The 13,703-nt window shown below is 37.0% G+C and overlaps 2 protein-coding genes across 2 annotated transcripts; one reads left to right on the top strand and one right to left on the bottom strand.

Annotated features, from left to right (window-relative positions):
- The first annotated feature begins 2,140 nt into the window (after positions 1-2,140).
- Positions 2,141-6,264, top strand: hspa5 (heat shock protein 5). The gene is made up of 9 exons (XM_028463291.1): positions 2,141-2,297; positions 2,803-2,941; positions 3,143-3,374; positions 3,457-3,594; positions 3,689-3,801; positions 4,452-4,842; positions 4,926-5,163; positions 5,263-5,430; positions 5,523-6,264. Exons 2-9 carry the CDS (start codon positions 2,826-2,828, stop codon positions 6,086-6,088), a joined length of 1,962 nt encoding a protein of 653 aa, XP_028319092.1. The 5' UTR covers positions 2,141-2,297; positions 2,803-2,825; the 3' UTR covers positions 6,089-6,264.
- Positions 6,265-7,035: 771 nt separating this feature from the next.
- On the bottom strand, positions 7,036-12,643 carry rabepk (Rab9 effector protein with kelch motifs). The gene is made up of 8 exons (XM_028463669.1): positions 12,471-12,643; positions 11,090-11,148; positions 10,853-11,007; positions 10,486-10,641; positions 10,227-10,391; positions 7,959-8,108; positions 7,738-7,887; positions 7,036-7,666 (listed from the first exon to the last, which is right to left on the bottom strand). The coding sequence occupies exons 2-8, from the start codon at positions 11,140-11,142 to the stop codon at positions 7,443-7,445; spliced, it is 1,053 nt and encodes a 350-aa protein (XP_028319470.1). The 5' UTR covers positions 11,143-11,148; positions 12,471-12,643; the 3' UTR covers positions 7,036-7,442.
- Positions 12,644-13,703: the final 1,060 nt, after the last annotated feature.

The raw sequence follows: 13,703 nt of genomic DNA, 5'->3' as shown, positions 1-13,703 counted from the left end.
CAGTGTCTTGTAAGCCCATGAGGGCTTGGCACCCATGTACATGACACTTAAATAAAAATAAATCGCATCAAAATCCAGGCAACTGAGGTCCAAATAGATTTTTTTTTCAAATCATCAAGACCTCCTTTGGGGGTTGATAAAGACAGTCACAATCAGGGACATTTCAGCCGTGTAGTCCTTGACAAACCACAATAATATCTATATATTTCAGTTTCCAATGTATCAGTGCTTAGGGAAAATGAATGTTGACCATTAACAATTTTATAGTTTTAATATAAGTTTTATAACATTCGTTCTGATTGCATGTTTTTCTTTCCTACATTTAATTAGTTTGTTTTCTTCAGACTCAGACAACAGCACAGGAATGTCCTTTCAAACTCTTTAATATCAAAGTTTAAAAACCACAGTGGGTGGTAGATAGCATTGCTGTCTTTAATCTTAACGGTATTAATCTTAACTGCAGTCTATATGTGTTTGCTGGTCGATACATTTGGGACCTGTTCAGAGCACGCTCTGAGGCTGCCTCAAACCCTAAAAAATATCAAGTACAGAAGATTAAAGGATGAGACTTCTCAAACAATAATTGTATTGAAATAGGTGGCATTTCAGGATTTAAAGATGCTAAATAAATTCCCAACAACCGATATTGCTCTTCTACCAGGATCGGGGTTAAAAGATAGCTTTACATTATCTCCAACTCTTTGTTTTGAAATGAAAGTATATATTTATTAAAGACAAAACAAAAATAATACAACAGCCATAATCCACAATAACAGCTAAACACAAAACGTAAGATGAGAAAGCAACTAGAAACCTGTAATGCATGTCTATATAGTTGAGCTGTCAGCTCAATTTTACAAACCCTATGCTTTACCTATTCATTTCACATGACGTAGCATACATGATTTATACTTACTAATTATTGGCTCTACAAAACAAGGGTTGATAACTTTTTTGTCACCTTAAAAAGCAAGATTGCTTTGGTGTTTTTACAAACGGTGCAAAAAGACTGCAAGTAAGTCTGTTTGGACATTTAAAACCAAAGCAGTTGTATTTCGTATTCATCTGGAACTCTTCCGTCCTGAGTAAAAAAATAAAAACAAAGGAAAAATCCAGGCTCCACTAACCCTGAAAACATAAGAAAATGTAAAAAATGTATATAATTTTAAAAAAAATCTATTTATTTCTTGGTTTACTTAACAGGGACAGTGTACATTAATATCAATACTGAAAATATACCAGAATTGGCCAAAAGGCTATTTTTCATCAAGGTGTAATGACGGCAGCAAAAATATAAGAAGGCCAGAGTTAGTTGGAAAAACTGTAATTGTGTAAATTAAAGCAAACACAAATGACTTAATTATTATATCTTAAGTAATGCATTTTGTAATACATGGCTGTAAGTACATTTAAAAGCTTCTGTACAGCAAAAAATGTGCCTTTATCAGTCAGTTGCATAACACACTGATAAGTATAGGTTCGTGAGAGCCTAAAAAGAGAATATAATACGTTCTTTGCGCTATAAAGATTTATGTATTTACTTCATAGTCTAATGTTGAATTATAATTATTAACCAAAAACTGTTATGTTTGAAGTCAAGTGTAATAATCAAGATACTGCATAGTACACAAGTTGTGAATAACTTGATTACAAAAACTTACATTTATTTGCAAAGATTAATTAAATATTCGGACAAGTCTGTTTTCTGATGTAACTCTAAGACATTTCTTTAGTCTTATACAATGTTTCATTTGTTACTCACAGAGATGACTCATTATCACGATACTAGAACATAACCTCACGTCACATAACCACACCCAATAAAACAAAAATGATCAAGTCAATTAAAAAAAAAAAGAGAGAGAAGCTAAAATACTGTAATACACGCTTTAAAAATGTACAGGTTCATTCATTGACCTTTTCCCGGTTTTTTGATTGGCGTGTTGTTACACCAAACGGGTTTTTGCGTCCCACTGACAGGGAGCCAATCAGCGCCCTCGCAGTGGAAACCATCGGTGACGTAGGGTCGCTGCTGCGTGTGCAAATCAGCGGCGGCCAGCGTGCCGGTTGCGACCAATCAGCGCGTTCCAACGAGCAGCCGGTGGACCAATCGCAGAGCTCCACGACGGGAAAGAAGTGGTGGCTTATAAATGCAGTGAGCTCAATTCAACAGCATCATTTCACAGAAGGAAGAATACAGAGAGCATAGAGCACACAGAGGGAAGGTTACAACAAGAAGACAAGTCAGTCACACACACCAAGGAGGCCATTTCTTCACTTTAGTGGTTTCTAATACGGTGCGTATATGCCTTTTCTATGTTTCAGTATTGTATATTTCCAAGTTATTTATATAAATATGTAACCACATGTTAGCTTGCAGTTGATAATTGATGTATTACCGCTTAAATTAACATTTTACTTCATAGTAAACTAGGCAATTATTTTTGTAGCATGATAAAAATGTATATTTTTGAAAAGTGGTGTCATATAGCTTTATCGGCTATCTGAAAGGCATGCTAAGGCTGCTAACATGGTTAGCTTACTACCGGCCTGTGTTATGTAAAAGCTATTAGCTAAGGAAAATTAATGATTGCCATAATGTGTTTCCACGGTTTTAGTTTTAAATTGTAATAATTTAAGTGTTGGGATATGGATGGGGATTTCATGTGACAGCCAATGCCTTTTGGCTGTGTGAACTTGAATGGAGGAGATCACAGCCCACATTACGAACAGGAACAGCGCTACCCAGGTTTTAACCAGGCACTTCCTCTGTTGTTTTTTTTTTTTTTGGTTTCATCACAGATTTGAGAATCAAACGAGAAAAAATGAAGCTGTTGTGGGTCGCATGTCTGGTGTTGGGCACTGCCTTCGCCGATGATGATGACAAGAAGGACAGTGTGGGGACTGTGGTTGGAATTGATCTCGGGACCACCTATTCCTGGTAAGAAACCTCAATAATTCCAAGTGTAAATAAATGGTGTAAATTTTGCAAATATTTAAGTCAGACTTCTTTTTTTAAAGTGTAAATGTTTTATTGAAATCTTTGTACATTGTGTTTTCGACTGGTTTGTGACATTCCTTTTAATTTTACATGTTCAAAAATAAACAAATCTAATATGGCATTTTGTATTATTTTTTTCAGTGTTGGTGTATTCAAGAATGGTCGTGTGGAGATCATCGCCAACGACCAGGGTAACCGCATCACTCCATCATATGTAGCCTTCACCAGTGAAGGGGAGCGTCTGATCGGTGATGCTGCAAAAAACCAGCTGACTTCCAACCCCGAGAACACAGTCTTTGATGCTAAACGTCTCATTGGTCGCACTTGGGGGGACTCTACTGTGCAGCAGGACATCAAGTATTTTCCCTTCAAGGTGAGTTTTTACTTTCTGTTCTTTTTATGGTCATGTGGTTTTGTATAAATAATTATTAATTTAATGTGTGTCTATAATGTAGGTCACTGAAAAGAAGAGCAAGCCCCATATCCAGATCGATATCGGTGGTGGCCAGATGAAGACCTTTGCTCCTGAGGAGATCTCTGCTATGGTCCTTGTCAAAATGAAGGAGACTGCTGAGGCCTACCTGGGCAAGAAGGTAGAAACATGACTTAAAGTACTGTTGACAAGAAGCGAAAGCCATCCTGAGTGAATTAAAGCTAATTCATGTTTTGTTTTATTTCATTGTCCAGGTCACACATGCTGTTGTCACAGTCCCTGCCTACTTCAATGATGCCCAACGTCAAGCCACTAAGGATGCTGGAACTATTGCAGGCCTGAACGTCATGCGCATCATCAATGAGCCGTAAGTGTCAAACGCAAACACTTAAAAATAATGTGATATAACGATATTTGTTGTAGTGTGATATTAAAACGTCTACCGTACATATAACCCACTATTGTTTATATCGCAAATTTCAGTGTGTGGCATGTTTACATTTAGGCATTAATTTATCTCCTGCTGCTCTAGAATATCTTTTAAAGATATATATATAAAACTCTGCGAAACCTGTACTATCATATTATCTTTGATGGAGCTTGTGAATACAATTCACTACAGGTACGGTTTAAAACTATAGCAATGGCCATTATTGTTGGCTTTTGCACCCCCTGGTGGCATTTCCATATACAAATTGAACATGTAGCAAGTCACAAATATTCCTTCTTGAGAAGATTTTTAAAGGAAAAGTACCATTTATTTTTATATATAATGAATAGCAACTTTCCATTCATTTCATGTAAGGATGAAATACTATATCACTATATATATATATATATATATATATATATATATATATATATATATATATATATATATATATATATATATATATATATATATATATCGTCATCAGTGATATGAATTTTTTTTTTTATTCAATATCGCACAGCACTACTTTGAAATTTCTGTAATATTTTTTTTTTTGGTCCTTACATTTATTTTCTAAATTCCAGGACTGCTGCTGCTATCGCTTATGGTCTGGACAAGAAAGATGGCGAGAAAAACATCCTTGTGTTCGATCTGGGTGGCGGTACCTTTGACGTCTCTCTGCTGGTCATCGACAACGGTGTGTTTGAAGTGGTGGCCACCAACGGCGACACTCATCTGGGAGGTGAGGACTTTGACCAGCGCGTCATGGAGCACTTCATCAAGCTTTACAAGAAGAAGACGGGCAAAGACGTGCGCAAGGACAACCGAGCCGTGCAGAAGCTGCGTCGTGAGGTGGAGAAGGCAAAGAGGGCGCTGTCTGCTCAGCACCAGGCTCGCATCGAGATCGAGTCCTTCTTCGAGGGAGAGGACTTCTCTGAGACTCTGACTCGTGCCAAGTTTGAGGAGCTGAACATGGTACGTCATGAGTAGAGTTGTAGTTGAACTTGTCTTGCATGTGTGTAAAACTTGATTATAACCACTATATTCCTGTTATCCAGGACCTGTTCCGTTCCACAATGAAACCTGTGCAGAAGGTGCTGGAAGACTCTGACCTGAAGAAGTCTGACATTGATGAGATTGTCCTCGTCGGAGGCTCCACCCGTATCCCCAAAATTCAGCAGCTGGTGAAAGAATTCTTCAATGGAAAGGAGCCTTCCAGAGGCATCAACCCTGATGAGGCTGTGGCCTATGGAGCTGCTGTCCAGGCTGGAGTACTTTCAGGAGAAGAGGACACTGGTAAGTTTCCCCCCAAATATCATTTGGTTCACTGGCCTGAGTATTCAAACTTAATTTTTTTTTAGTTTAGTAAATTTTTCCCTTTCTTTTGTCCTGCAGGTGATGTGGTTCTCCTGGATGTGTGCCCCCTCACTCTTGGTATTGAGACTGTTGGAGGAGTGATGACGAAACTAATCCCCAGGAACACTGTGGTACCCACCAAGAAATCGCAGATCTTTTCCACAGCTTCTGATAACCAGCCAACTGTGACCATCAAAGTTTATGAAGGTAAAAGCTGGAAATTTAATTTTTTATTTTTTTCCCCACAATTTAATTACACAGAAAACAAGAAACTTAAAAAAACTGTCCCTACTCCATAGGTGAACGTCCCCTCACAAAAGACAACCATCTGCTGGGTACCTTTGACCTGACAAGCATCCCACCCGCACCTCGTGGTGTACCTCAGATTGAAGTCACCTTCGAGATTGACGTTAACGGCATCCTGCGTGTGACAGCTGAGGACAAAGGCACGGGCAATAAGAACAAGATCACAATCACAAATGACCAGAATCGCCTGACGCCAGAAGATATTGAGCGCATGGTTAACGACGCCGAGCGATTCGCCGATGAAGACAAGAAGCTGAAGGAGAGAATTGATGCCCGCAACGAGCTGGAAAGCTACGCGTACTCTCTGAAGAACCAAATCGGTGACAAAGAGAAGCTGGGAGGAAAGTTGTCAGATGAGGATAAGGAAGCTATCGAAAAGGCAGTAGAGGAGAAGATTGAGTGGATGGAGTCTCATCAAGAGGCCGAGCTGGAAGACTTCCAGGCCAAGAAGAAAGAGTTGGAGGAGGTGGTTCAACCTATTGTCAGCAAGCTCTACGGCAGTGCAGGCGCTCCTCCACCAGAGGGCGACTTCAACGATCAAGATAAGGATGAGTTATAGGCAGGTTTGCTCCTGTATTAGTATCTGTTGGATTTGATGATGGGACTCAATGTGAGAGGAATGATGACGTGACGATTACAAGCAACTATGCTGATTCTTCTAAAAAAAAAAAAAAGACTTTACAGCTGAGTTTCAGTATGTGTTAGAGGTGTTCTCTTCGCTGAAAGGTGGAGATTTGTCAGCCCCGATATGAGGCTTTTTGCTGCTGTTCTCAGGCAGACCTGATTGGAAGAGGGTGGGGCTTCTCAAACTGGGAGGGGATAAAACGGGTGGAATTCAACTGGTCTTACAATAAGTATGGTGTCTGTTGGATAAAGGGTTCTTTATGTTCACAGGTGGTGTGAAAATGTTATTTATTGAATCTGGCCATTGAAATAAATGTTTGATACAAACTTGCTTGACTCATTTGTTTTTAATATCTTGAAATTGTACAACATTGTGTGAACATTTAAACTCAAGGTATGAAAAAGTGCACTTCAGATCAGCGTTTTTCAACTGTCTCGGCCATAACACAACCTAGGGGTTGCCCTGGAATTCAAATGAGGTCACTTTGAATTTGTATTAGTCATTTACTAGATATTTAGACTAAAATTTTATCTTCGTAATTGTTTACATTATTCCATTTTAAATTAAAACACGCAATCAAACTGTATTCTATACTTTCACTTCATATATACGGTAAATCTAGTTTAAAAAATAAATCAAGTAACATTTTTAATATGAGGTAGGAAAATAAAGTTTTGATGACGAAGCAATCTCAAACTACTGTTCTATACTTTCACTTCCTCGAGTACAAATGTAGTTAATATGCAGTATGTTAAAAATATTTTTGATTTTTTTTTTTTTTTTTTTTTTTCTTTTTCAAATCAAAAACAATCTCAAGCAACTAATCTACACTTTCACTTCCTCATATATAAACAGTATAATAGCTTGCGCATCTTGTCACTATAGTGTTACTCGTAACACTCATGATCAAAAAGTAATGTTTTTATTATTTTAAAAGTCTCTGATAGGCATAAATTTGTGATGTCAAAAATGAGGACCCAAAAGAGGTTGGGAACCACTGCTCTATAGGGGTACGTGATGGCACTGCAGGGGTTACCTTGAAGTACAAAAATATTGAGATTTTAAAATTTGTATTTTTGATTAAAATGATCATGAGAAATGTTTTGATTAGCACATGAACTGAAAATACAAAGGTCAGTTTTGGTCCAACACCAGGTAGAAGATGACAGGAAATGATAAAAATGTATTCATGAGGCACTAAACACTTTATTTTTACTTATTTACAATGTTTGATACCTTAAAATTCAGAAATAAGAGAAGCACTGCTTTAGATGCTCACAAAAAAAATTCATGTTATGACTGTTACAATACAGTCATTAAATATGGTGCCTTGAGTATCCATCCCTCCAAAAACAAAGGCCAGATTTACAGTCTGGAATGTTCCTGCCACACTGTTCTGTTCATCTTGATCTCCTTCACAACACGGCTTCCACGGTAATATGCACATAGAGTGGTCAAGTCGATTAGGTGGCCTATCACCTTCAAACTTCATGAGAACCCATCTGCTTTTTTCTGCAAAATCCATAAAAACTTGCTTTAGGAAACATAAAAACTGAAGTAAAACTTTTTAAAGCATTCTGTACCTGTGTTGAATCTGTACATGGAGTTGGAGGCTCCGTCTGCTGTCAACCCTCCAAACATGTAGATGTTTTTACCCAGTGCCACAGCTGAGTGAGATGCTACTCCTAATGGGATATCACCTTTAGCCTGCACTTTCTCCCACTTCAGGCTCCCTATGAACATACGATGTAATCAAATCACTATAAAGCAGAAAGCATGGTTCCAACACATTCAGTTAGCTTACTTGAGTCAAGAGAAAACAAATCATTGTAGAATTTGTCTCCACTGATGCCTCCGTGTATGAAGATCTTTAAGCCCACTGCAACAACAATGTGGCCATGTCGGGCTAGAGGCTCACGACCTTGTGTTTTTGGCTGTGACCAAGTGGAAGACACTGGAACACAAATATTACTAAATTATATATTTGTATATATATGGTAATTAAAGCCAAAAAACAAACAAAAAAAAAACAATCAGAATACATGTCAAGTTACAGCAAAAGTTAAAAAGCCTTAATGGAGTGTGAATGCTGTGCACATCGATACAGAGAGTGGAAAGTTGACATAAAGATATCAAATTTCAGGTTAAACACACTAGTTTGCCAGTATTGGCAATGACAAAACCTATAGAGCATTCTTTTAGAGAATGAAGCAGCATAGTTACATTTGCACACTTAAGGTATAGAGGAAGATTTTCCCGAAGTTTAGAAAAGAAACGCCCTCTGCACATGCACACCACTCTACCTGCTTCCAAAAGGGAACGGTTAAGTATGCGAGAGTGTGCACGAGCCCAGTTTTCCTCGTGCACAGCTCTGTTAACAAGTTGGAGTCTGCATTGCTCATACAAGCTGCTGGTTCAGCTTACCTTGCACTTTTCCCACTATGTCAGACTCGCCACCAGTAAGTGAAAATCCATTTTCGATGTGCATCGGGCACGAATGACGGCCTTACGTAAACATAGCGTCAGAATGATTGAAAATTAGGAGGAAACAATAGTTAAGATGATCCACCCGGAAGTTGAAGCCAAAATAACATCGTCCACAATACCTTTAAGAAATGGGCATTTTGAGTTTTCCTAAAATGTTTGATTTGCATGGTAAAAAGGTGTGTGTTCTACACATCAGAATAAATAAATAACAGGTTCAAAGGCATGTGTCAGGACCTAACTTTTATTCAGGTCTCATATGTAACACAGACTAACGTGTGTCTGATCCGTCACCATAAACCGTCCACCTGGAACCCATTGGTGACTCACAATGGTTTACTTAATTCAAGGGAAGCCAGTGCTAATGTAAGATGAAGCTGCAGGCTGTGTTTGAAATGTCACACTTTGTACTATCCACTACATACTCAATGAGTATACTGTATACTGTCTACTATATACTATAAGTCTGATTGGGATGATGACCATTCCCATGAAGTATACTGTACTTCCAAGTTTCCCAAGATGCATTTGGAACCTACAACGACAAAAACCTGAAGCACACTAAATATCGTTGATTCTCCACCTTTGAAAGTTCTGAAAGCATTTTAAGTGAGAAAGTGACCAAGTAGAATACTGTATCAACATGTGCTCATTTGATCCATAAAACTAGTGGAAAACACATTTCATGCCGATATTTCAGGGATTTTTGGAGACCCGCAATTGTGCTACTGATCAAACATCAGCTTAACTTCAAAACAAGAGTCATATTTACAAAAAAGTGTTAAGAACTAAAGGAAGACGGTCCCAGGACCATTTGACATTCCGTTCGCAATGCATCATGGGGCAGTTGAGTATGACCTAGTATGCCCACCGTGCATACTTAAAAAAATGTCCCAATAAAGTATACATCTGGGTATTTCTCGTGTACTCAATCTTTTCATACTATCTATTGTGAACGCACTACATACTCATTTAGACGTCAGACTTAGTATGAGTAGTACGTTAGTATGACATTTACAACACAGCCACCGACAGATTCCAGGTCCGGTAAATGTTTAAACACAGGGCTTTCTTGGTATGAAACAGACGTGAAAGACACTTAACATCACTTAGGCACTTATGGACAATAACACTAACAAGGTATTTCATTTAAAAGGTAACTAGGACAGCAACGATTCCTCCGAGATTCTTTAAATACAAATAATTTCAATGAGTTTTCCCTGTTTATAAGCCTTGTTTTTTAAATATCTTTTTAAAAATACTGTTTTAATTTATTTTTTTTTAAACCAGGCCTACATTTGTCATCTTAGGTTAACAGCACCATTTTACCATAGTGGAATCTTTTTGCACCAAATAAGCATTTTTTTTCTTCTTAAAAATGAAGCAATTTGGTTTGTATTATTACGTGAATGACCTTTTTTTCTATTGTATATTAAAAATTGAGCTGTAAATGACTCCTGTAATAGATGGAATAATGAATATATACTCTATTACCAAAATATTTCATTAAAAGTAACCCAGTCTCGAGGGGTGTGAGAAGTCCTTGTAATACTACAGTAATATCACACAATGTTTGTTAAATCCAAACCTGTGTCAAACACATGAAGCTGTGAGTCTGAAACAGGAGCAGCTCCAGCTTCTCCACCAGAAAACACATAGAGTTTGTCTCCAATGCAGGCGGAGCTGGTGTGGTACGTTCTGGGACTGGGAGCTTTTCCATTTGATGCTACAGTCTTCCAATTGGGTTTGCTGTCTGGGAAGATAATACAATTAGTCAAATATAGAAAAATATATTTTTTTTAAAAAAAAGGCCTAAATCAGCAGTATCTGCTCAGATTTTGATTTACCAGTTAACTGTATGTTCTGGACGCAGTTACGATTGCCGGACTTTTGCGCCCCACCAAACACCCACACACTCTGTGGGCTGCTCTCTGGCACAAAGCAGCAGTGTTCGTAACGAGACTCCAAACATTCCCAATCTGGAATGTCCCAATAGTGATTATCTGGTGAGAATAAAATAAACCAAAGAAAATCGGATCAGAAGAAAATCACGACAATTGGTTGACTGCATTGTCCCAGTCCACAAATACAAACTCTGCATGTGTTGTTTTTGTGGTAATAATATGAATAAATTGAATTTTTTGTCATAGTCATAGTAAAAAAGTGTACTAGCATTTAATGTGATTTCAAAGTTAATCACTTTTTTTCAATTACCTAGATTTATAATTTGTGAATCAGAAAAACTTCCACTTGGATTGGCTCCTCCCACAATCAAGATTTTTCCCTTTCCTTCATCCACGGACGGAACAAATACACAGGAATGACCCACGCTGACTCCTGGAGCACTACCGTTGGGCATTAGGGAATACCTGTTGATGACAGGACAAGGTAAAACAAACTAACAAAAGAAAAGTCACAACGTTGTGTCCTCATCAACAATAACTGACTTACCAAATCCCTTCATTGGGTTTATCAAGTGGGTCCAATACTGGGAGAATCTCCATCTCAATCTGGGACACAGATAATAATAATAATAATAATAATAATAATAAACAATTATTAGTATATTAGAATATAATAATAAATATTACAATTTAATAGTTTTTTATCAATACAAATCACATTAGAACCAAATAGAAAACAGTAGCTAGTAGAGCTGGGCAATATATCATGATCTAAGATATATCAACTTTTTTTATTTTGGCAATATAAAAAATGACAATATCTCCAGAGTACAGTCAAACAGTGTCCCTTTTTTTTTAAATTAGTTTTTGAGCAGCTGGCCCCCATCTTCACACGGATCTTCCATACATCACTGGAGCTGTGTGAAGTACCTTCCTGCTTCAAAAGCATGTTGGTCAACACATTCTAATTGCTAATTTCTTGCAACATATCAAGCATGCACATTAAGCCGGTACATTGGCAGATAATTAATATTTCTCCACACAAATAAAATCTATATTTTCTTCAAGAATATCATTTTTGGTGGTTTAGTTTTACCAGGGATTTAAAACTTAAGTTAGCCACAGGTGCAATGAAAGTGGATGGTTAATGAAAGTTGTTGCACAATGCAATTTATTTTTAGGTTGACAAATTGTTATATCATGATTTCATTTGGTGTCGATGTAATTTATCATTAGTACTCTCTGTAAGAAATCATTATTTTATGATTTATTTTTACTATAGGGAGCCACTGCACAAGTGTCAAAGAGCCACATGAGGCTCCAGAGACGCAGGTTGCAGACTCCTGTCCTAAGCAGTAGCCAAACAGTTCCAGTCCATGTCCATAAATGCATTGTTCCATACAAAAACAGATGCTGGTTAACTGATGAGCTCTCTTATACATCTATTGTTCGTTTTATAACTCAAAAAGGATCAGTTACCAATAAAAAACCCAGGTGACTAGTCAAACTCGGGCAGGATCCAAACACCACGAGTCGGTCGGAATGACGTTTTAGCAAAATGGCGGCGCCCACAGTTAGACGTAAACAGTCACTTTCTCCTCAACTGTTACCTTCATGTGCTGGCTAATTTGGCATGTGTGCTACTAAAAATGTAGAATAACTCTGTAGTGATGTTTCCATTCCTACTCGGTTCATTTCTACGCCGCTCTGCGTAAGTAATTAGTTCAATGCACTCTCTACACTAGTCTATGGTTCAATGAAGCACCGCTGATGCGTTCAGGTCTTACTTAAAATGTATGACATTTCTCTCTCTCTTACCGCCAAGGAGCTAATATATTTCCCCAGCAGGCATTTTTGCTCCTATAAGCAAACAGCAGCTTACTGTTGCCAGTCATGTTTTCCGAGTTTACTGAATGAAACGCAGTTACCTCGGAGGTCGAAATTGACGACCCGGATCTTTCCGGGTTCCGAGTGCAATGGAACGCAGCAACGATGTCACAGCTACAATTGTAGCTAAATAAATTATCAGATTATTAGCAAACAGTTTGCCAGAAGAAACACCACGTTACTATAAAAAAACAAAACAAAGTGTCTTCTTCTTGTTGAGTTTATTGGCGGTTTGCAAGCCTATGTCAGTGCACTACCGCCACCCACTGGTAATGAGGGTGAACTGGGAGCAGCGGTGGACAAATTTACATACTTTTATCACTTGAGTGAAAGTACAGATGTTACTATACATGTAAATGTAGCCTAGTCAAATATTATTTAAGCTATGTACTCAAGTATTTGCATGAAAAATACTTGAAGATTGAATTAATACTGTTGAAATGAGTTAAATTGAGGAAAAACATTTTTTCAAGATTTAAAATTTAATTAAGATGTATTATTTTAGGAGTTAAACGACAATGGGTCATTTTTTTACCCTTAGGACAAGAGTATACAGGATATTAAGAAATCACAAAGGGTTAAAGTTCTAAAGTTTGAAAGTGAAAGTTTTCAACTTCTTCAGTCAAAGTTCTAAACTTATAAAATAATAGTTCTAAAGTTGTAAAGTTAAAGTATTAAAGATCTAAAGTTAAAGTTTGCAACTTCTAAAGCTAAAGTTTGAAACTTCTAAATTAAACTTCTAAAGTTAAAGTTTTAAACTTCTTAAGTTCAAGTTCTAAACTTCTAAAATTATAGTTCTAAAGTTGTAAAGTTATACAGAATGTTAAGACATCACAAACGGTTAAAATTCTAAAGTTTGAAAGTTAAAGTGTTCAACTTCTTAAGTCAAAGTTTTAAACGTATAAAATTATAGTTCTAAAGTTGTAAGGTTAAAGTATTAAAGATCTAAAGTTAAACTTCTAGATTTCTAAAATAATAGTTCTAAAGTTGTGTGTCTAAAGTTAAAGTGTTAAAGATCTAAAGTTTAGGTTGTAAACTTCTAAAGCTAAAGTTTTAAACTTCTAAAGTTAAAGTTTTAAACTACTAAAGTTATAGTTCTAAACTTGTAAAGTTGAAGTGTTAACGATCTAAAGTTAAAGTTCTCAAAATGTAAATGTAATGTTCTCAAGTAAAAGTTGTAAAGTTCAAAAGGTAAAGTTCCTAAGTTAAACTTCTGAAGTTCTAAAGTTAAAGTTGTAAAGTTAAGTGTTTTCTTAGAATTTTTCTTGCATCTC

The sequence above is a fragment of the Gouania willdenowi genome, chromosome 12, assembly GCF_900634775.1.
Source record: "Gouania willdenowi chromosome 12, fGouWil2.1, whole genome shotgun sequence".
NCBI classification, from domain to species: domain Eukaryota; kingdom Metazoa; phylum Chordata; class Actinopteri; order Blenniiformes; family Gobiesocidae; genus Gouania; species Gouania willdenowi.
This window is presented reverse-complemented; position numbering and strand designations above follow the sequence as displayed.